Below are 25,016 nucleotides of genomic sequence, written 5' to 3'. Positions count from 1 at the left end.
TTTTAATTGTATGTGAATATTTTTCTTTTTAATAACGAAATATTGATATTGCCTGGATGTTGTTTTTATTGTTCCATTCTTGTATATTTGTCGTTTGTGCCCAAAGCAAAGCTAGTATGTTGAAATAGATAAGTCCAAATTAAAATACGATATGGCACAGTTTTATTGAGTGACTTACCGCAATGAAGTGAATCGTTGTTTTCATTGTTATGCAAATCATGGTGTTCTGTGTTTGATCTTCGCCTGAAATAAATTATCGGACAATTATTGTTTCTCTAACATAGTATGCTTTACCACTGTAAATGTCTGCTCTTGCAACATGAAATAGTATCAGACCTAGTAAAGTGCTTCCTTTAAAACCCTGGTCGATTGTCACAAATGATAGTATTATACGCTTCGTACATTTCCGCCCTTTTCCATTGTTTAAGAGGATGCCACTCGCCAAACCACAGAAAATGACAAAGACAACAAGTGATATATTTGTAAAAAAACTCCCGTGCGTTAAAGACGTGACGACATGATTAATTAAGCGACTGGAATAAGAATAACGTCACGTCATGTAGTAAGCATCACATTTTGGATGTTAATGAATATTATGTAAAATAGGGTTGTTTAGGGAAATGTTTCTTTCTTTGGACCATGAAAGGGGATATACACCTCATCATCAATCAAACACTGCATACATTATTTGTCTTTATCTTGAATTATGCATGATAGCCGGTTTAACCCGATTCATTGATTATATTTTGGTTCCATTTAACCACAATAATAACCGGTTGATTTTAATAGTTTGTCTCTACTTTAACAAACCTTTTACGAAACCAAAATAGTGCAAGGATTGCAATAATTATGAACCCTGCAATTCCTCCATCGAGAACCCTTCCAAGTACTGCTGAGGATATTGTCTGTTCTTCACCTGCAAAAACAGGATAAAACAATACTTCTTTGTTAAAGCTGATAAATCATAACTAATCCGTATTTATGTAAAAAGTCATTATCAACAAGCTAATTCGATATAATATATCTCTCGCTGAGGAAATCATAGTGGAATAACCAAAAAGTTCAAGCCACCAATTTTAGCAAACTCCGCAATGTTTAATATAACATTGAAACGAATTTATCAATATGAAATGTTAAAACTGTTTAAAGCTTACAATTGCTTTATAATGATTAATTAAGTGAAAACATAGCTATCGCTTCAAAGAGACACCCAGTACTGTTTGCTTCTGTTTTAATAATTTTCCAAGAGTAAATGAAATACAAACCACTCATATACTAAATTGCAAATTAAAAATATTTGGGCAATATACTTTCAAGTATTAGTACTGAAAACAGTCTGTTTTATAATAAAATATAATTACTAATTTAAAAACAATTGTAATGTCAATGATACTGTAGCTAAAACATATTAAAAATAAAGTCCGTTTTACCCGAAGGACAGAATGTTCCCTTGTATCCAGGAACGCAGCCGAATAAACACTGTCCAGTTGTTTCAGAACAAAGTGTTCTGTTGTTCTTTGGTAAACAATACTCATCACATTCGTTTTCACATTGCTTTCCAAACGTATTTATAATACATCCATTCGTACAATTCCCAGTTATGTCACACATGGAATATTTACAGGTAGAACTGCATCTCAGTCTACAATAATGTCCATATTTTGTATTGTTTTTACATTGTAAACACAATCCATCTGCTTGACTGCAAGATGAACACTCTGGTTCACACGGTTTGTCACAGGTTGAGTTCCAGTATCCATTAGAGCAACCTTGAGGACATATCCCAGAAGTCGAATCACATTTGTTTTCCACACATTGTGAATTGCAAGTTGTACACTGTCCATTTTTGTCTGGAAAATATCCACTTTTGCATTTTTTGCAATAAATTGTATCGGATGTTTTTGTGCAGGAATCACACTTATCAAGATTGCACAGGCAACACTCATTGTCATTTATGAAATAAGATGTATTTGTGCACGGATTGCAATTTACCGAATTGTCGCAAATGTTTGTTCTACATGTACACCGTTTGTTTGTGTTTAAATATCCGGGTTTGCATGTGGAACACAGACCGTTTTGTTCACACGATTGACAAAATTCCGGGCAAGGTTTATTACAGTGTTGTCCAAAATACCCAGGCTTGCAATTTAAACACGATCCATCATTCTTCCTGCAAATACTCCCTTGGCACCCTTCAGGACAAGACGTTTGACAAGATACCCCATAGTGCCCGTCATGGCATGAAAAACATTTTGACTCGTGTTCACACAAATAACACCCTTTAGAACAGCTTTGCTCACACGTCTGGCCGTATCTGCCGGTAACACAGTCATTGCAATGCTGGGTGTTTGTTGCATTAAAATACTCATTTATGCAGGGACAATATCCTGTTATCATATTACATTTATTTTCAGCACAACCTTTGCCACAACTGTGTTGGCAATAACTTCCATAATGACCCGAGTTACAAACCTGGCAATCATACAATCCAGTGCACGAATCACAGTCAGCGTTGCATTGTTTATCGCATTTATCTCCAAAATATCGATCAGCACACGTGTCACATTTAGCCCCCGTCCATCCAACTGTACATGTGCAAGATCCGTCACTCTGCGAGCATGTATCAGAGAAGCAACCTACTGAACACGTTTGGTTGCAGTCGTTGCCATAATATTCCGGGAAACACTGGTCACATTTTTCTCCAGTATAATACATATTGCACTGGCAATTAGCTTTCGTTGACACGCAGCTACCGTGCTTACACTCTTCTGTACAATAATATTGACATACATTTCCAAATCGATCGTTCGAACAAGAAGTGCATTGTGTAGAACTAGTGCACGATGTACAGTAATGTGGACATCGTGAACACATCCCGTTGTTGAAAAAGTATCCACGTTTGCATGATGTACATCCCTTTTGAATATTACAACTGGCACAATATTCTCCGCAGTACGATTCGCATTCAGCGCCATTATATCTCGTGTTACAGTCCGTACAGCCTTCCCATCGGAAACACGTTTTACACTGATATCCACATTGTTTGTTGCAAAACTTTCCCCAGTATCCATTCACACAAGAAATACACTGACCATCGCGCATTTGACATCCTTTACAGTTAGGTGAACATGAGGATCCACAATCCTTGTCATAAAAACCTGTCTTACACTCATAACAGTTGAAGCCATCATCACGATCACATGTTTTACAGTTGAGGTTCTGACATTTGTTATAACACCAAACACCCCAATATCCATCTATACATCCGTTAGTGCAGCCACCAGGGTGATAACATATTTCTTTCACTTGTTTACAGCAACCACAATCTTGACACTCCTTTGGAATGCCTGTTAAAAAAGAGTGAAGGATTTATTTTACATCTGAAATCAAAATACGGACTAATTTTACCTCGAGCCGTATCACGGAAGTTGATGTCTTCTGAAACCGAGTTTACCTTATATTGTTGTTCAATCAGTTTTAGAAAGGAAATACCCATGGAACAGTACATATCAGTTCAACAAGCCTTATCTAAAAAGCATTTAATGCTTAAATGAAAAATGAAAGTATAATTCGACGCCACTTTCATACCGTTGTAAGTGTTCAAAGATTGATATTTACGAATTGTGTGGTAATTTTGCATATGACGTTAATTTGCATATATGCGTCTAATCTGTTCAGATGTTCCTTGATTCATCATGAATACAACAAAAATATGTATACCATGCTTTCGTATTTTGTATAAATAAAAATATGCGACCAGCACAATATAAAATCTTTCGTTCTTATGATTCATTACTATCAATTTTGATATTTATTTAGTATTTTTTGCAATTCTTTGTTCAAATAGTGATTTTCTTAATGATGATAGGAAGAAACAAGATAATGAAAACTATATAAAGCTTGGTCTATTATGTGGTATAATAATATCAAACTTTCGAATGCTCATTATCCGTATAATTCAAAAGTTTAGACATTTTATAATATTAAGACTTTTGAATTGTATGGTACATGATATAACAATCGATGGGTACAACACATGTTGTTTTCTTTTGTTTTGACTGTACTTTTGTTCATTTGTTATTATCAAATGCATGTAATATGTCTTGAAAAATAACTCCTAAAATCTTGTTTAAGTTTTTAACATTCTTTGCAACGTTGTTTTATAATGTGGGAACCTTCGATAGCATGGTTTTAGTAAACTTCGTTCTAAAAAAATCAAGAACAATCAATATGCATTGGAGTAACTTGCACACATTACGTCATTCAACATATCCGCCGTAATATTTGTTCATTTCAAATAAAACAGAAATGATTCAAGTATTATGTTGTCAATCATGAACATTCGTTGATTGTTTTATTCCTCCAAAATGGGCGAATTATTGGTACAGTGCACTGCCATTTCAGCGTATTTTACGCAGATGGTTAGGTTTGTGAATACGTTAAAAACCTGCAAGAATGGTTCTATAGCCATTATGCATTTTATCTGTTTTTAGATTAATGACTTTAATAAAGAGATCTATAATGTTTTTTTGTCTTTTAATTCTGAAAGCCTTCCGCCACTGTGTTAGTTTTTGGCACTGTGTTATATTGGAAATTAAAACCACACACAATGACGAAGTTAGTGAATTCGGAGTCAATTTTAAGGCAAACATTTTTTATAGTATTATTGCATTCACAAATACAAAATATGAACACATTTTTAAACACAACAATAATATAATACACTAATACATTTATAAATAAATCATGAGCCATCATTTATAAAAGTATAAAATTTTAAGATTAATGATATGTATTGCTCTTTTAAAAAACACTCACATGCAAACATACACACAAATACCATACAAACAAATTGGCTTGGCCTAACGTTATTACACATTTAATTTAAGAACGTTTCTGGCGTCACTGCTACTTCAATGCCATATATATTTAAGGGCACGCGTTAACAGAAAGAACATTATAGTTTAAGACCACGTGCCTTTCGTTGCTGAGTATGAAATAATGTGAATAAGGAGAAAATAAGGGGAAAATGAACCGAAAAGTGCTTACCTTGCACTTGAATAAATATCATATTTAAAACCATCACTGTGTAGCAAATCCCCATGGTGAAGTTATTAATGAAACAGAATTAAAACTCCTTTTAGTTATTATATAACCACTTAAATTACGGCACTTCTTCTTTATTTAAAATGAATATCAACTAGAATGATTTATTAAGTTTTGCCTCCAATGAATTACGCTTTTAAAAAAGTCAACATTAAAACATGTGTTAGCAGTCTGTTCCTCGTCTCTACGAAACTTAGGAAGTAAAGTCAGATATACTTGCTGATCAGTATACCAGATACACAACAGCAGTGTAATGGATCAAGTATTAAACTCCATTGATACTACGTTGAATTAAGATTTTTATTAACGCCGTCAGTATAGATAAGTCACTGCCTTAAACGGGCTCTTACTGGAGCGTAAGTGATCAACCCGCATATGAACATATATTGAACAAATTGTTTAGGTTCGTTTCATACTAGCCACAGGTTAAAAGAAGTTAATGTAGGCAATCGGTCATAAGGCTTTGCCTTAAATGGGCGCTCGGTGGAGAGTAAGTTATACACTCGCATCTGTACATATATTGAACGAATTTTATTTGTTCGTTGCATACTGGCCACACGTTAAAAGAAATAAATGTAGACAATCAGTTATTCGAGCACGTTCGAGTTCTTTCATGTTATGTCAAAATGTTTGTAGGCACTTAAGTCATCAACACTTTTGTTGGTAAAAATGGTTAAATCAAGTATCATTATGCTATGGGCCTTGCAAAATGTGGTTATTGTCAGAATTATTACATATTTACTTCGATTCATGTCAACACCTTCAAACAAAATTGTATTATCTGCGAAGCATGTTGGAAGCATGATTGTTTTCAAAACTCAACAATAAAACCAAGAAATATGAGTTTAGTTTAACAAATGAATAACTCATCATACATCATACATAATACATCGGTAAGATTTTTTATATATTCTGAATATCTTAATAAACCACAATGCAGCAGCGATGTTCAATCCATTGAGCAATATCAGCCTCCCCCCCCCCCCCTCCGAAGTTCTTTCTCCTAACATCTTAAAATAAAAATAGAGAACGTTAGGCATAACTTTTTCACCTTTTTTTTGAGAACCGTGATACTGTAGCAAACCGAGCTGTATCAGGGTATAACAATATGGTAGACAATTTCAAAAAATTAAAATGCTCAATTTTTAAAATGTTCGATAAAAATGCACTTTTTTAAGAAATTACAAACAAAGTACACACTTTAGCAATAAAAAGTGTAAGATGTGGAGGTAAGAATAGAGCCGGTCGGGTTAGTGAAAACACGCAAAAATATGCCTCATATATCATTTCCAACTTAATTGGTTCTTTTTTACAAACATGTTTATAATAATCTAAAAGTCATAATTCTATACTAACGAGCATTGCAATAATTTGAATTCTTTGACAGTTGTATATTCCATCTAAATAACTTAAATTTTTAGTTAAAGTTTTAAAGTAATTTAATTTAAATTTGTTTATAACGAGTAACACAGTCAGAATGTACTTCAATATATATACACTGTACACAATGGAAAGTTAATTTCCTTGTTGCGGTGTGTCATTCGAACGGGGTTCGTTCATGTTTTATAGCTTAGACCTCAAAAATAAAGTATGTGTAATGCGAACCAAAAGGATTATTTCAATTATAATACATCGTCAAAAAGTTTACATCTCTAACCAGTTATCCGGTTTGAGCATTCGCTCGTGTCCCAAGTTCGATTCAAAGTCTGGGCGTATGTAATTTAAGTTTATGATCACCAGTCATACATGTTGGTTTTCTCCATGTATTCAAGTTCCCCCATAATACAAGATCACACTAATGTAATGACATATATTAATTTAATATACGGTTTTTGCAATCGTAAAATATATATTTGTTCAACTTAATATTTATATCATATCAGAAAAAGATGGGATGACTGTGATAACTGCATATTATCGATGGATGTCAGCATAAGAAGCGGGACCCGCACATTTCTTAGCACCATGCTTGCGCGGTCCCAGGTACTGGTGTAGGGAAGACCTTAGGAACTAATACATGAAAGGTTTTAGTGTTGTTGTTTTTTATGCCCCCACAAAGTGGCGGCATATAGGGTTGCCCTTGTCCGTACGTACGTACGTACGTACGTATATGACTTGTAACGTACGTACGTACGTACGTACGTACGTCCCGAAGATTGTTTCCGATCTAATTCTTGAAAACCGTTTGTCCAATCCTCACCAAACTTTAAACACATGTTTGTGACCATAATATCTTGATCAAGTTCGATAGTCATGGAAATCGCTTTAGTCATTTAGGAGTTACGGCCCTTTTTTGCCAAAAATACTTCAAAAATATATGTTTCCAATCTAATTCTTGAAAAGTATGTGTCCAATCCTCACCAAACTTTACATACATGATTGTGACCATAATATCTTGATCAAGTTCGATAGCCATGGAAATCGCTTTTGTCATTTAGGAGTTACGGCTCTTTATTTGCAAAAAAAGACTTGAAAAATACGTCCCGAAGATTGTTTCCGATCTAATTCTTGAAAACTGTTTGTCCAATCCTCACCAAACTTTTAACACATGTTTGTGACCATAATATCTTGATCAAGTTCGATAGCCATGGAAATCGCTTTAATCATTTAGGAGTTAGGGCCCTCAGATTATTCTGAATAATCATTATGGCTTATTTTCTGTGACAAAAAATCGAAGTGGGGGCATCCGTGTCCTATGGACACATTTATAGTTTCAATTTTAGCACAGTTGAATAAAAGTTATCATCAAAAAAATCTTTATGGCAAAAACGTTGCACGGCATAATGTTTATTGCGGGAGGTGCGGTGAATAACATGTCGTCTCTAACAATCCAAGGGTCACCAACATCGAGCCTTCCAAACGTCACCAAAGAGACGCAAGAGTTTAATTATAAGGCACCATCAGCAGATAGATCCTGGCATCAGAGGTACTCAACTGACTGTATGAAAGTGTTAATAAAGAACCGACGTAAATCGCCACAGAGCCAAATGAATTGGCGCGAAGCAAAGACTCTCCGACAAAAAACGAGTCAAATTTTTAACACCTTTTTATGTTGACATAAATAAACGTATTTGAAGTAAGAAGTTAAATTAACATTATTCTTAACGCTATAAACAACATATATGTGGGTGAGTTACGTGTCTGCCACGCGCTTATTGAAGCAGTTCGTCCAGTTGCGAACAGCGTGTAAATTAATAAAGCAGATCTTCCAACTGCAAACACCGTGCAAGATTTCCCCATATGTACAAGCCTATATTTTTTTAAATTGTGGTTTATAATTCAGGGTACACCATTAAGTCGCTGGAGGTGAAAAGCAGTTGTGATCAGCCAACAGTTAGTTGAGTAAGAGGTTGTACCATTAATCGGACAAGTATAGCCCATCACAGAACAGACAGGGGACATTCGACCTTATGTCGCTATACTTAATGTAACTTTCTCCCTCCAAAACCGGTTTAGCTGAAAAGCGACAGACCAATGACGGGAGCAGTTGTGACTGTATTATGATAGTGTCGGGCATGGAGTTTTGTAAATTCATAAGTATTAATAAGGTACAAGTGTGTTTTAAGTGTGTATTTTTATAAAAATATTTTTCCTCTGTGGAATATCATGTTTCGCGGTTACACTGGTTACATCGAAAAACAATCAACAATCAAGTTCCAATGCTCAATGTTTTTCAGCCGGCATCTGATGAGAGTTTGGTTGTTACAATAATAACAATAAGATACAAGCGTATTTTCTAGAATTTTAAAATATTGTTTTTTCCTCTGTTGAAAACCTAATTACTCGGTTACATTCGTACATCGGTTACATTCAAAACATCCAATGTTTATCTCAACATAAACTGCAGCCATCGTCATCATCATCATCATCATCATCATCATCATCATCATCAGCAGCAGCAGCAGCAGCATCTGCAGCAGCAACAGCAGCTAAGTAAAGAATTACGCACGCACGCACGCACGCACGCACGCACTCACACACTCACTCACTCACTCACTCACTCACTCACTCACTCACTCACTCACTCACTCACTCACTCACTCACTCACTCACTCACTCACTCACTCACTCACTCACTCACTCACTCACTCACTCACTCACTTTTTATATACATATAAAGCAAGGCTGTGTACACTATTGATTATTTAAAATGTAGTTCATTTTAGTTATTACACTATTATAATCATCTACAATCAATAATTTCTTCAATCTGTAGTGTTAGGGATCCTTTTGGTTTAATATTATTAGTAAATGAGTAAATTTTTGGTCATGAATTATCATCATAATTTTATTTAAATGGATTTTTGTCAATTTAAGTGAAGTATTGTAATATTTTTCTGTGCTATCATTATTTTTATGTGATAATTTGTATTTATTTTCTGCTTGTTACTGATTGTTTAAAACATTTGTGTACTTTATCATATGCATAATTGCTCTATTTAAGTTGAAATGAGTATTATGATCATAATTATTTATTTTTATTAAATACAATTTATAAATGGATACATGAATATATATATATATATATATATACTTCTAATATAAGATATTTAGTCATTAAGTAAATTTTAACTATAACCTGTCCGTCAATAATACTTCAGGCCCGTAGAAGCAGCGCCTTGTGATATCGAGCTTGACTCCTAACTTGCCACACTTGAGTTTGGGAAACACAAACATAGTTTAAACTTTCTTGTAACTTAATTTTGTTCCAATATTATTTAACATAGCTATATTGTAATTCAAGTAATAAATTCAATAAAATTAAATAATAATGCATCTATATATTGTGTATATTTCATATAATGACGTTTTGAATATTAAATCCAATTTAAACTGATGTAAGTTAAGTCCAATAAGTCCAAAGGGAAAGCACTCTCTATAGAGTAGAAATTGTACCGCTTTATATACGGGAACTATTTACTGCCACACCAGTAGATACCCTAGGATTGGACTTGTGTTAACCGAACAGTCAGAGCTTCGGCGAAGCAAAATACTTAAATTAGACCTTAACGGAGCAAATGAGCTGAATGATATTTTATACGGCGCAATTGTCTTATAGTATACATTGTAAACAATCAAAACAATGGCATATAGTTCATATAAAAGCAGCATTCATTACACAATTAACGTGCTGTTTATTTTACCAATTAGATAAACATTTTATAACATCATATTTGATATTAAACTGATCAATTGATCACAACACTTCACATTTACTGGGCCTAAACAATCAACTCCTAATCGTGCAAAAAATGTGGTGAAATAGACACAAGCATTCTAGGCATCGGAGGAATTTGAAGCATCTTGAAGGGCACACCTTGAAAACAACGGCACATAACACTCGAGCGCAGCCCGTGTTCGTACTATACCTCTTTCTTGTGGAATCTTAAATTCATGCCGATTTATTTTTAGTTGATGGAAAACCCATCTTTGCAAAATATCTTGATGTATATTCTCGATCACTTAACATGTAAATGTCTTTCATTTCGGCAACAGCATTGAAAAATGTTCAACAACACTCAACTCAGAATATTCCATTTGTCCGCGGCAATGCAAAATACCCATTTTGTCGATGAATAATCCAAGTTGATTCTGAAAGTTGTTGGAACGTTTATTTTTTTTTTAAATCGCACCAGAAACGTTTTGGTTATTATTTCTCTCAACATAGGAAATCCTTATTGTCAGCGGTTTTATCCTCCTCACTAGAAAGGAACACAGTTTAGGCTCGTTTTCCGTTATAGAATTCACAAATATCAAAATTCAACTTGTTACTCTGATTAGTTTTAATGCTTACGAATTCTTCTCATAGTTTATGCCAAATGGTAACTAGAGTGCATTGATCGTTACGTAATCTCTTTCACTAGACACTTACTGCTTTGAGTGTCTCGGTAATATCAACATATGAACTTTCGCCTTTAATTTTGTTCTCAAATTCACCCGTTTCTATGAAATGGGTCATGGCTTTGTCTTGATGTGAAATAATCGGTTCATCATTTATACCGATGTTTTCTACGTTCCAAGTCCTCTTAATTCATTTTAGAATGAATGAATTTACATTTACACATTTGACTGGATTATTTTACATTTGTTTAAAACTATCAACATGTTATTTTCTTCTCTTGGATAATTTTCACTCACTGTACGTGTAGTAAGTATCCATCCAAACACTACCCCAAGACGGTATAATCCAAAACGCACTTCCTGAACGTGTGGTTATATCACATTAAGATACTAGTACTTGCCCAGTAAAAGTTCGACGGTTGTGAACTTACATACGTTCTTTGGGAACCAGATTAAAGTAAAATCCCAGGAGCCATTTGTTGTTCAAAGAACATTCAACTTACGTTAAAGCAATTTGCATCAAAACCATTTCTGAAGAAGTACTGTCTTACTTCAATTTACAGACATGTTCAACGTTCGTTATTTTACGAATTTATTCAGCTATATTTTTTGTCTTGGCCTGTCTCTGAATTTATTCGGACAGAGACTCGTTTGATGCGTACTTTTCTCACTATAGAACACAAAAAATCAATTCTTTGGACAATCCCTTGACGCGTGACCTTTCCATAATTATCGAAAACTTGAACCTCTTAAAGGTATCATTCGGTCAGAAATTTTACCATATTTAGTTCGTTCATCCCTCTAATGCTTAGATCGGCAATATGTTTGCATTTGTCAGAGCATTGCTTTACAATAGTATCCCTAGTGTTAACAATTAAAGCCTCTGCTGATGTTACATGATACCTATTCACTTCTGGCGCTTTGTGGAGTCTGTTAAAACTGCTTAACCGGTGTTTGCTATCAAACTTCTTTTGTTTGAAGTACTGTAGTGTCCTGCTGTGTATGTTCATTAGCTAACACGTAATCACGAAGGACATTTCGGAGAGAATTAAAGGTCAACGGAGTAGAAACTCCTTGTTTAGAGCTCCATCTGAAATATTATATAGTTTGATTTTCTTTTATTAATTCACCAATACATGTCATAATTAAAAAGATGTAGTCTTCGAAGATGTTTGTCAATGTCGTCTAGGAAATTTCGTATGCTTTCTGTTTTGCTAGATGGCAGTTACAAGTTGGTCATTTTATTGTAATGGACGTCAATAATGTCATATATTTACACCTCAACTTCCATTCCTTAAATGAACTGCCTTTCGGCAATTGCGTTCATCAATCAATGAACGCTACATCTTCGGATATGTTCGGATCGTAATTCATTGCATAACAATATAAATGAAAGCTATTGATCTTGTTATAGGTTTTTGTTATTGTGTCTGCAGGTCCCGTAAAATATAGATCAACATTTTTAAAAGTGTTAGTTTATCATATTTTAAATATATTGGTACCAGAAGTGTTTCAATTTTACGTTTTCCAGTGATTTCAAGCGGTTGATCTTTTCCCGCGTTATTGTGACGTCATTTGAAAAAAACGTGTCCGGTTATAGTCGGGTGGTTCTATTTACAGAATGGGTAAGAACGGATTACTGAAAGGTTTTCTTAGTGTAAATATAAGTAATGAATTGCGGGGTTGATGTCATTATCGGGGATTTGAACGCAATTGGGTTGGTCAAAGAATGCGTGGAGTCATTCGGACTCCACACACATTGACCAACCCAATTGCGGTCATACAACGATAATGACATTAACCCCGCAATTCATTCCTTAATTGAACCACCATACCTTTCTTTACGTCAGAATTGAAATTGTAATGACATATATTTTATTTGAAAGCGATGGTCCCATAACTGATCGTTTGGCGTCAACTACAACTTTTGTTCGCAGATATCTCAATTTCTCGTTATTTGATAAGCTTATATTGTTATGAATAGAACACTTATATGAGTCCTAAAATTCAGCCTTTTCAATTAAATATTTTTAATATTTCACATCCTGTTTTGGTAATTTGACAAAGCACTTTAGACTATCTTCCTTTGTTTGACGTCCAGAAAATTTGTATCTTCCGATACGGATTTATAAGCCTTTACACCGCCTGTATTCTGTGCAAGTGTGTAAGTAGTAAACATAACTTGTATATTTATTGAGAAAATTGTAACCTTTGTCTAGCATTTATTCGACGAAATAGGAGTCGGTTTCTCCTATTGACTACCTTATCCTGTTAGTTTTCCAATGTAACACTTTGTTTTGCGAGTACGTCGATGATAAGTGGTATCTCCCCCATTATCTTCTTGACTTACTATTTTAAGAACCACTTTTAAACAATCCAGATGCCTTTTGCAAATTAACGTCGATTGCATTCCTGTACCATGTACGCTGGTAACGACATTATTTACACTTTTTAAACTGTGGCTAAATGAATAAATATTTTTATTGCTATCTCAACCAAACAAACTTTCGTTTTTAATATAGTCCCAGGTTCTTACACCAAACAATATGGCGAAGTTCACTTTTATTTTACTTGGCCACTAGCTCGCCACACTGGAGTTTGAGAGACAAAAACAATTAATACATTCTTGTTACTTCAATTAGTTCCCAAATTAACAAACACTGATGTACTTTATTCAAGTAATAAGTCCAATAAAAGTAAATAATAATGCAACTATTTTTGTATAATTTAAATAAAAATGTTTCCAATTTAAACACTGATGTAGGTAACGTCATATTATTCGAAAAAAGCAATCTCTATCGAATTGAAATTACACCGCTTTATATACCGTAATTATTCGCCGCCACATTAGGAGATACCCGAGGATTTAACTAGTTTTTACCGAGCCATCGGAGCTCCGGAAAAGCAATAGGCGTATGTAAAATCAGTGGTTGCAATTGTATTACAGTATCCCTTTAAAGCAAATAAAGTAATGGTGTCTAATTCATATGAAAACTGCATTCATCAGCATAATTAACGTGATGTCGACTGTACAAAATATTTAAGCATTTCATAACATCATACTTGAGAAATAATCTGATATTTCGCGTTGTTCGCGACACCTAAGTTTATATTATTTTGAATGTTTTGTTTATGAATGTTTCTTGTTCTAGTGAACTATTAATTCTAGCTGCCGAATTCGTCCCCGTATAGATGTGGCATTTGATTTGAAGGGAAATATGTCATCCTTTTATTCAACAGTTTGCCTATAATGTATTTTTGCTTGTATAGATAATCTATTCATTAGTCATAATTACCTTTTCTTGCATACCTTATTGGCATTTTCGGTAAAATTGGGCCAGCTGTAAAAATCAATGTGGTACCCTCCTTGCCAAATGAGTCCCGTTCAACAACGAGCCACTTCTTTTTTTTCATTGTGTTGTTTAATGAAAGTTAACGTATGACATTTAAATAGAGCTTGCCAGAACAGAAAAAAATACTTTTCACAAATTTCAAAAACAAAATGTTTTAAAAGGAACTATTTCACGTCAACAAAGCACTAAAATTGGTATGCATTGTAATGCCAGGAAACGATGTCTCATGCGCTTTTTGTTAAAATGTACAAAAATGCATTTATCTACTTCAAGTACTTTCGAAATAGATATATAAATTAAGGTATGCTTGCTCACTTACCCTCCGGTCGGATTTTTAGATCAGAACATGTTCCAGCGCCCAATTTCCCCTGTAATTTGGTACCTTCATTATGATAAACAATTCTGTTGCTTACTCGGAATGTGTGTCACAAGCTTTGAATCGAGGCGAAATGCGCTGCGGACATGTTTGAACCAAGCAGGAAATGTCAATTTGTCCACTTAGTGTTATTATTATACGCCTTTTCAATTACAGGGCTACTCATAGAGAGTATGTATATGCCTATTGATATCCTCTTAGCTACGTTTATCTGGCAATGTACGTAACTTAAAAAAATAATGCCATAACATGGTGAACCAAGCATCAACAAAATATTAAACCATTTTTTTGTAAAGAAGTGCTTTTCTTACGCTGTAAGCCAGAAACAATGTGATCCAGACGGCATAAAGAGAAACCTTACCGCCATAATTCCACACAGCTATGGGGAAACTGGCGGCTGTGACCAGAAGTGGTGCCGTGCTGGGGACGCAAATTACCGTCGTTCGAGCTTGCCGCGCGGGAACCCCTTACGGATGGGGCCGTAAGAGAGGACATTGAAAAGGTGATAGATCCCTACACCAGGGCAAAAATGACGGAAAAGCTGGTAACACTTTCAACAACTTTCTATTATTATTATTATTATTATTATCATTATTATTATTATTATTATTATTATTATTTTTATATTTTATTATTATTATCATTATTATTATTACTACTTTTATCATTATTTTCATTATCATTACTATTATTATTATTATTATTATTATTATTATTATTATTATTATTATTATTATTATTATTATTATTATTATTATCATTATTATTAATATTATTATTAATATTATTGTAATATTATTATTATTATTATTATTTTTATTACTATTATTTTTACTATTATTTTTAGTCAGTATATAGACGTTTAACGTGTTTAAAAATGGTAGTTATTTCATAACAAACAATAACGTCGACGTTCAACGGAACATAAGGGTATTTACTTTGAAATTACGTGTTGTTTATATTGTGAGGGTTGATATTGCAATATTTAGCCCGAAAATGCCCATTTTTTATTTTACAATTTGAAAGTTTGAACATTTGGCTTTACCAAAAAATAGCAAAGCGGACCGCCGTCGTCTTTAACACTTATTTTGACGTTGAAGACAGGAAGGGTACGTTAAAAAACGAACAAAATGAATGTTAAAAATGCGAGTTATTCTGATGTTTCTAATTTATCTTTCTTTTGTGTGCAAATATCAAAATGAAAATGTATTATCCTTGTTTCATTGTATATATATATATAGCAATTTACATGTTTTTTCGATGAGATTTAAATATTTGATGACGCGATTTACCATGAAATTAAAGAAATTACGGTGCCGTATAAGATAGCCGGTTTTTGCACAAACCTTTATCGGAAAGGTATTTTATTTCGCATAAATGATTAAAGGTGGCTTAGCACTTTATGCTACCAATTTCCAGTACATTTAGAAAATATTTTATTTTTGACGTCAACATTTTGTTGAGCAACGTACCCCACCACCTTAATTAGCATATGAAATAGACACATCATTGAACTAAATAGGTAAAGTGATAAAACATGCTTATTCATTTTCATTTTATGTATATATCGTGACATTCTTATTTCACAAACATATTTGAAAAGTGTGTCTCTTGATCCTTGTTCCTTTCAACTGACTCATTGTTAATTGTTTTGCAGATGGGATTGTCTCTGCGGTTTCCATTGTACCATTGTGATACAGATATGATATCATGAAATGTGAAATATTTATGTCTCTGACTCTTCACCGCATTGACAACACTGACTTTATTATCTTTCAATACAATTTCAAGACACAAAAATATGCAACACTTTACAGCACCTTTTCTGCCACAAAGGTAACACGTCGTTAAAATAATGGTGTCTAAGAGCGTACTTTGCAAATATGGATGATTTTTGTTACAGAATTGATACAAACCGTTCAAGACTATATAAACACATTATACTTCTCTTGTATTTGATTATTATTCTTACGTCAGTATATTTTAAATATATCAGATATACATGGTGGATTGTTATATCAAAGGTACAAAGGTATAACGCTTATACAACATCAAAACGCAAATAAGAGATAAAACAAACCTTGTACGTACAAACAACGCAACATTATTCATGCATTTAGGTAAAATTTATTTGAATACGTCTTCAATTTCTTTGATGAAGGCAAAAAAACTGTTCTGCCGACTTAGGGATATTGAGTTTTGTATCACAATCAAAGTATTCATAGTGTGGAATTATCAAACCATTTTATAAACAAACGAAAACAAATTATTTTCAAGCAATGCTTGTGATGTTATATTGCCAATACATCAAAGGTTGTTGTTGTTGATATTGCTGTTGTTGTTGATGTTGTTGTTGTTGTTGTTGTTGTTTTTTACATTAATATCATGCAAGAAATCAATCATTTGATTTTTGGAAAAATATAAGGAAATATTTCAAATACATATCAATCAACATACAAAAGAGATAATGGCTTTTTGCTAATTTGAGCACAATCACAGTCGAAAGTCCAATCTTTCTTGATCACAAGGCAGCTTTTTTTTACAAAGTGTATTGCACTTTCAACTGCGGCAAATCATATTGAAAGTCTGCTTTTTTCATTGTTTTATTGTCATCAGGACAATTTAAGCCAACCGATGTGTAAATCAATATATTAAAGTAGTAGGAAACGATTATTTTTAAATATAAGATATTGAGATTGTCGCGTAAGTGGTCATTTAACGCGGGATTCAATAATTTATTTAGTAGTTTCAAAAACATCGTATATTATCAGTTTAAGCGTGCAATATTTGCATCGCTATTTATAAATGACGTCACAATGTAACTTACAACACCAGTTATTTATACCAAACACATACTTTTAATGACTGTGTCTCACAATGGCTTGTTTATCTGTTCTATGACAATAATAGTAAAACGCATTGAAAACTCAACTTTAATTATAACTTCATAATATAAATATACAGTCATTTTAAAACTATCTGTCCAGTCAATGTTTGAATCAGTGATTCCGTTTTTACAACACATGTGCTACCGCCATTTACCAGCAATGGTTATAGTCGATCGTTTTAAACTGGACTTGATTAAATACACCTGGATTTTTTTCTGACTTATAAATAATAATACTTTCTAGCAACAGTGTATAAGTAACAATGTGGATAATAGGGTTAAAATCGAGAAAAAATATGTTTAACCATTTACCATTTCATGTCGCAAATAAACATTGACATGGGATATAAAAAGCAATGTATGTATATGTAGACAAAGCATATTGTAGAATAAATTGTCTGTTCTGTTTCTGTTATGTATAACATTCGGAATGCCGCCATTGATCAGCGATGTCCCTTCTTATAACTTGATAACATTTGTATATCTATTGTGTAACTGCAATAAACATGACCAACTCCAAACAATTATTACTTGTGAAAACACATTTAGTCCTTATTGGAAATAACACGTGTACTTGTCTTAAATAAATAGAAGCAACAACATACATAATCATATTTTTCAAGTTCTTATTTTGTATCAATAATGCAAAGCTTCTGAAGTGCCATAACACCTGTGTTGTTTTTACATTTTACTCTTTGTTTATTATAAATTTTTCACAGATAAATCTTCTAAATTAGAAAAAAATCAATCCATTTAGATAAGTAGCCGCATGTAAACTGATAATGACTACATCTAACTTAAAATGTGCATATCACTCGATATATCACTGACGTTGACAGAAAAAAATGCCTCGTTTTTAAGGCAACGAATACAAAAATAATCTAAGACTATCGATGACAGGCTCCTTTGAAAAAACAACAACAAAGGGAAATAATTGTGTGTGTTTGGCGATCTCACTCAGCCTTTCAAAAGTCCGATTTTCGTTAATCATTCACTGTCTCAGGTTTCCAATAAGACCGCCTTCCCAACCCCAAGGATTTGGTAAAACATTGGTAGGTGCACTATTTTCACCATAATTTGCTATCTTCAATGTATGAGTCTCGACATTTGGCGAAAAAATTCAATGAATCACTTTCAATGGAACTGTTGTCCTAACATTCATGTAAATTATAGTTCCTCCATGCATTTATATCATATAAATGTTTCTCATGTATAATAATACAATTAAAACTACAGGGACAAGCCAAGTAGTCGAAAATTCAAATATAAACCCTGTTAAGGGACACAGGGTAAGTTATTGTCTTTTTCAGAGACGTTTGAAAAGTCAGTTGTTTTGTCCATCGTGTGATCATCTGTTCCTTGAAGAGTCTTATACTTATGATCGTTGAGTTCAACCTCGAAGATTAGATTCCATTGTGTTAAAATGTATTCGGACTAAAACATTGAAACATACATGAGTATATGCGAAGTAATTTTGTATATGTATAATAAATATATAAAAATTGTAAAAATATTGTTTAAGCAAACATTTTAATTGTATGTGAATATTTTTCTTTTTAATAACGAAATATTAATATTGCCTGGATGTTGTTTTTATTGTTCCATTCTTGTATATTTGTCGTTTGTGCCCAAAGCAAAGTTAGTATGTTGAAATAGATAAGTCCAAATTAAAAAACGATATGGCACAGTTTTATTGAGTGACTTACCGCAATGAAGTGAATAGTTGTTTTCATTGTTATGCAAATCATGGTGTTCTGTGTTTGATCTTCGCCTGAAATAAATTATCGGACAATTATTGTTTCTCTAACATAGTATGCTTTACCACTGTAAATGTCTGCTCTTGCAACATGAAATAGTATCAGACCTAGTAAAGTGCTTCCTTTAAAACCCTGGTCGATTGTCACAAATGATGGTATTATACGCTTGGTACATTTCCGCCCTTTTCCATTGTTTAAGAGGATGTCACTCGCCAAACCACAGAAAATGACAAAGGCAAAAAGTGATATATTTGTAAAAAAACTCCCGTGCGTTAAAGGATGTGACGACATGATTAATTAAGCGACTGGAATAAGAATAACGTCACGTCATGTAGTAAGCATCACATTTTGGATGTTAATGAATATTATGTAAAATAGGGTTGTTTAGGGAAATGTTTCTTTCTTTGGACCATGAAAGGGGATATACACCTCATCATCAATCAAACACTGCATACATTATTTGTCTTTATCTTGAATTATGCATGATAGCCGGTTTAACCCGATTCATTGATTATATTTTGGTTCCATTTAACCACAATAATAACCGGTTGATTTTAATAGTTTGTCTCTACTTTAACAAACCTTTTACGAAACCAAAATAGTGCAAGGATTGCAATAATTATGAACCCTGCAATTCCTCCAACGAGAACCCTTCCAAGTACTGCTGAGGATATTGTCTGTTCTTCACCTGCAAAAACAGGATAAAACAATACTTCTTTGTTAAAGCTGATAAATCATAACTAATCCGTATTTATGTAAAAAGTCATTATCAACAAGCTAATTCGATATAATATATCTCTCGCTGAGGAAATCATAGTGGAATAACCAAAAAGTTCAAGCCACCAATTTTAGCAAACTCCGCAATGTTTAATATAACATTGAAAAGAATTTATCAATATGAAATGTTAAAACTGTTTAAAGCTTACAATTGCTTTATAATGATTAATTAAGTGAGAACATAGCTATCGCTTCAAAGAGACACCCAGTACTGTTTGCTTCTGTTTTAATAATTTTCCAAGAGTAAATGAAATACAAACCACTCATATACTAAATTGCAAAACAATTAAAAATATTTGGGCAATATACTTTCAAGTATTAGTACTGAAAACAGTCTGTTTTATAAAAAAATATAATTACTAATTTAAAAACAATTGTAATGTCAATGATACTGTAGCTAAAACATATTGAAAATAAAGTCCGTTTTACCCGAAGGACAGAATGTTCCCTTGTATCCAGGAACGCAGCCGTATAAACACTGTCCAGTTGTTTCAGAACAAAGTGTTCTGTTGTTCTTTGGTAAACAATACTCATCACATTCGTTTTCACATTGCTTTCCAAACGTATTTATAATACAACCATTCGTACAATTCCCAGTTATGTCACACATGGAATATTTACAGGTAGAACTGCATCTCAGTCTACAATAATGTCCATATTTTGTATTGTTTTTACATTGTAAACACAATCCATCTGCTTGACTGCAAGATGAACACTCTGGTTCACACGGTTTGTCACAGGTTGAGTTCCAGTATCCATTAGAGCAACCTTGAGGACATATCCCAGAAGTCGAATCACATTTGTTTTCCAAACATTGTGAATTGCAAGTTGTACACTGTCCATTTTTGTCTGGAAAATATCCACTTCTGCATTTTTTGCAATAAATTGTATCGGATGTTTTTGTGCAGGAATCACACTTATCAAGATTGCACAGGCAACACTCATTGTCATTTATGAAATAAGATGTATTTGTGCACGGATTGCAATTTACCGAATTGTCGCAAATGTTTGTTCTACATGTACACCGTTTGTTTGTGTTTAAATATCCGGGTTTGCATGTGGAACACAGACCGTTTTGTTCACACGATTGACAAAATTCCGGGCAAGGTTTATTACAGTGTTGTCCAAAATACCCAGGCTTGCAATTTAAACACGATCCATCATTCTTCCTGCAAATACTCCCTTGGCACCCTTCAGGACAAGACGTTTGACAAGATACCCCATAGTGCCCGTCATGGCATGAAAAACATTTTGACTCGTTTTCACACAAATAACACCCTTTAGAACAGCTTTGCTCACACGTCTGGCCGTATCTGCCGGTAACACAGTCATTGCAATGCGGTGTGTTTGTTGCATTAAAATACTCATTTATGCAGCGACAGTATCCTGTTATCCTATTACATTTATTTTCAGCACAACCTTTGCCACAACTGTGTTGGCAATAACTTCCATAATGACCCGAGTTACAAACCTGGCAATCATACAATCCAGTGCACGAATCACAGTCAGCGTTGCATTGTTTATCGCATTTATCTCCAAAATATCGATCAGCACACGTGTCACATTTAGCCCCCGTCCATCCAACTGTACATGTGCAAGATCCGTCACTCTGCGAGCATGTATCAGAGAAGCAACCTACTGAACACGTTTGGTTGCAGTCGTTGCCATAATATTCCGGGAAACACTGGTCACATTTTTCTCCAGTATAATATATATTGCACTGGCAATTAGCTTCCGTTGACACGCAGCTACCGTGCTTACACTCTTCTGTACAATAATATTGACATACATTTCCAAATCGATCGTTCGAACAAGAAGTGCATTGTGTAGAACTAGTGCACGATGTACAGTAATGTGGACAATGTGAACACACCCCGTATTTGAAATAGTATCCACGTTTGCATGATGTACATCCCTTTTGAATATTACAACTGGCACAATATTCTCCGCAGTACGATTCGCATTCAGAGCCATTATATCCCGTGTTACATTCCGTACAGCCTTCTAATCGGGAACACGTTTTACACTGATATCCACATTGATTGTTGCAAAACTTTCCCCAGTATCCATTCACACAAGAATTACACTGACCATCGTTCCTTCGACATCCTTTACAGTTAGGTGAACATGAGGATCCACAATCCTTGTCATAAAAACCTGTCTTACACTCATAACAGTTGAAGCCATCATCACGATCACATGTTTTACAGCTGAGGTTCTGACATTTGTTATAACACCAAACACCCCAATATCCATCTATACATCCGTTAATGCAGCCAACAGGGTAATAACATACATCTTTTACTTGTTTACAGCAACCACAATCTTTACACTCCTGTTGAATGCCTGTAAAAAAGAGTGAAGGATTTATTTTACATCTGAAATCAAAATACGGACTAATATCCCTCGAGCCGTATCACGGAAGTTGATGTCTTCTGAAACCGAGTTTACCTTATATTTTTGTTCAATCAGTTTTAGAAAGGAAATACCCATGGAACAGTACCTATCAGTTCAACAAGCCTTATCTAAAAAGCATTTAATGCTTAGATGAAAAATGAAAGTATAATTCGACGCCACTTTCATACCGTTGTAAGTGTTCAAAGATTGATATTTACGAATTGTGTGGTCATTTTGCATATGACGTTAATTTGCATATATGCATCTCATCTGTTCAGATGTTTCTTGATTCATCATGAATACAACAAATATGTGTATACTTTGCTTTCGTATTTTGTATAAATAAAAATATGCGACCAGCACAATATAAAATCTTTCGTTCTTACGATTCATCACTATCAATTTTGATATTTATTTAGTATTTTTTTGCAATTCTTTGTTCAAATAGTGGTTTTCTTAATAATGATAGGAAGAAACAAGATAATAAAAACTATATAAAGCTTGCTCTATTATGTGGTATAATAATATCAAACTTTCGAATGCTCATTATCCGTATAATTCAAAAGTTTAGACATTTTATAATATTAAGGCTTTTGAATTGTATGGTACATGATATACCAATCGATGGGTATTACACATGTTGTTTTCTTTTGTTTTGACATACTTTTGTTCATTTGTTATTATCATATGCATGTAATATGTCTTGAAAAATAACTCTTAAAATCTTGTTTAAGTTTTTAACATTCTTTGCAACGTTGTTTTATAATGCGGGAACCTTCAATAGCATGGTTTTAGTAAACTTCGTTCTAAAAAAATCAAGAACAATCAATATGCATTGGAGTAACTTGCACACATTACGTCATTTAACATATCCGCCGTAATATTTGTTCATTTCAAATAAAACAGAAATGATTCAAGTATTATGTTGTCAATCATGAACATTCGTTGATTGTTTTATTCCTCCAAAATGGGCGAATTATTGGTACAGTGCACTGCCATTTCAGCGTATTTTACGCAGATGGTTAGGTTTGTGAATACGTTTAAAACCTGCAAGAATGGTTCTATAGCCGGTATGCATTTTATCTGTTTTTAGATTAATGACTTTAATAAAGAGATCTATAATGTTTTTTTTGTCTTTTAATTCTGAAAGCCTTCCGCCATTGTGTTAGTTTTTGGCACTGTGTTATATTGGAAATTAAAACCACACACAATGACGTAGTTAGTGAATTCGGTGTCAATTTTAAGGTAAACATTTTTTTATAGTATTATTGCATTCACAAATACAAAATATGAACACATTTTTAAACACAACAATAATATAAAACACTAATACATTTATAAATAAATCATGAGCCATCATTTATAAAAGTATAAAATTTTAAGATTAATGTATGTATTGCTCTTTTAAAAAACACTCACATGCAAACATACACACAAATACCATACAAACAAATTGGCTTGGCCTAACGTTATTACACATTTAATTTAAGAACGTTTCTGGCGTCACTGCTACTTCAATGCCATATATATTTAAGGGCATGCGTTAACAGAAAGAACATTATAGTTTAAGACCACGTGCCTTTCGTTGCTGAGTATGAAATAATGTGAATAAGGAGAAAATAAGGGGAAAATGAACCGAAAAGTGCTTACCTTGCACTTGAATAAATATCATATTTAAAACCATCACTGTGTAGCAAATCCCCATGGTGAAGTTATTAATGAAACAGAATTAAAACTCCTTTTAGTTATTATATAACCACTTAAATTACGGCACTTCTTCTTTTTTTTAAATGAATATCAACTAGAATGATTTATTAAGTTTTGCCTCCAATGAATAACGCTTTTAAAAAAGTCAACATTAAAACATGTGTTAGCAGTCTGTTCCTCGTCTCTACGAAACTTAGGAAGTAAAGTCAGATATACTTGCTGATCAGTATACCAGATACACAACAGCAGTGTAATGGATCAAGTATTAAACTCCATTGATACTACGTTGAATTAAGATTTTTATTAACGCCTTCAGTATAGATAAGTCACTGCCTTAAACGGGCTCTTACTGGAGCGTAAGTGATCAACCCTCATATGAACATATATTGAACAAATTGTTTAGGTTCGTTTCATACTAGCCACAGGTTAAAAGAAGTTAATGTAGGCAATCGGTCATAAGGCTTTGCCTTAAACGGGCGCTCGGTGGAGAGTAAGTTATACACTCGCATCTGTACATATATTGAACGAATTTTATTTGTTCGTTGCATACTGGCCACACGTTAAAAAAAATAAATGTAGACAATCAGTTATTCGAGCACGTTCGAGTTCTTTCATGTTATGTCAAAATGTTTGTAGGCACTTAAGTCATCAACACTTTTGTTGGTAAAAATGGTTAAATCAAGTATCATTATGCTATGGGCCTTGCAAAATGTGGTTATTGTCAGAATTATTACATATTTACTACGATTCATGTCAACACCTTAAAACAAAATTGTATTATCTGCGAAGCATGTTGGAAGCATGATTGTTTTCAA

The 25,016-nt window shown here is 33.6% G+C and overlaps 1 protein-coding gene across 1 annotated transcript; it reads right to left on the bottom strand.

Annotated features, from left to right (window-relative positions):
- Positions 1-847: 847 nt before the first annotated feature.
- Positions 848-24,199, bottom strand: LOC128204587 (multiple epidermal growth factor-like domains protein 11). Its single transcript, XM_052905993.1, has 6 exons — positions 24,145-24,199; positions 22,096-22,443; positions 3,093-3,347; positions 1,979-2,192; positions 1,431-1,515; positions 848-916 (listed from the first exon to the last, which is right to left on the bottom strand). Exons 1-6 carry the CDS (start codon positions 24,197-24,199, stop codon positions 848-850), a joined length of 1,026 nt encoding a protein of 341 aa, XP_052761953.1.
- Positions 24,200-25,016: the final 817 nt, after the last annotated feature.

This window comes from Mya arenaria, chromosome 10, assembly GCF_026914265.1.
Source record: "Mya arenaria isolate MELC-2E11 chromosome 10, ASM2691426v1".
Lineage (NCBI taxonomy): Eukaryota > Metazoa > Mollusca > Bivalvia > Myida > Myidae > Mya > Mya arenaria.
The sequence above is the reverse complement of the archived record's forward strand: the minus strand, read 5'-3'. Positions and strand labels throughout refer to the sequence as shown.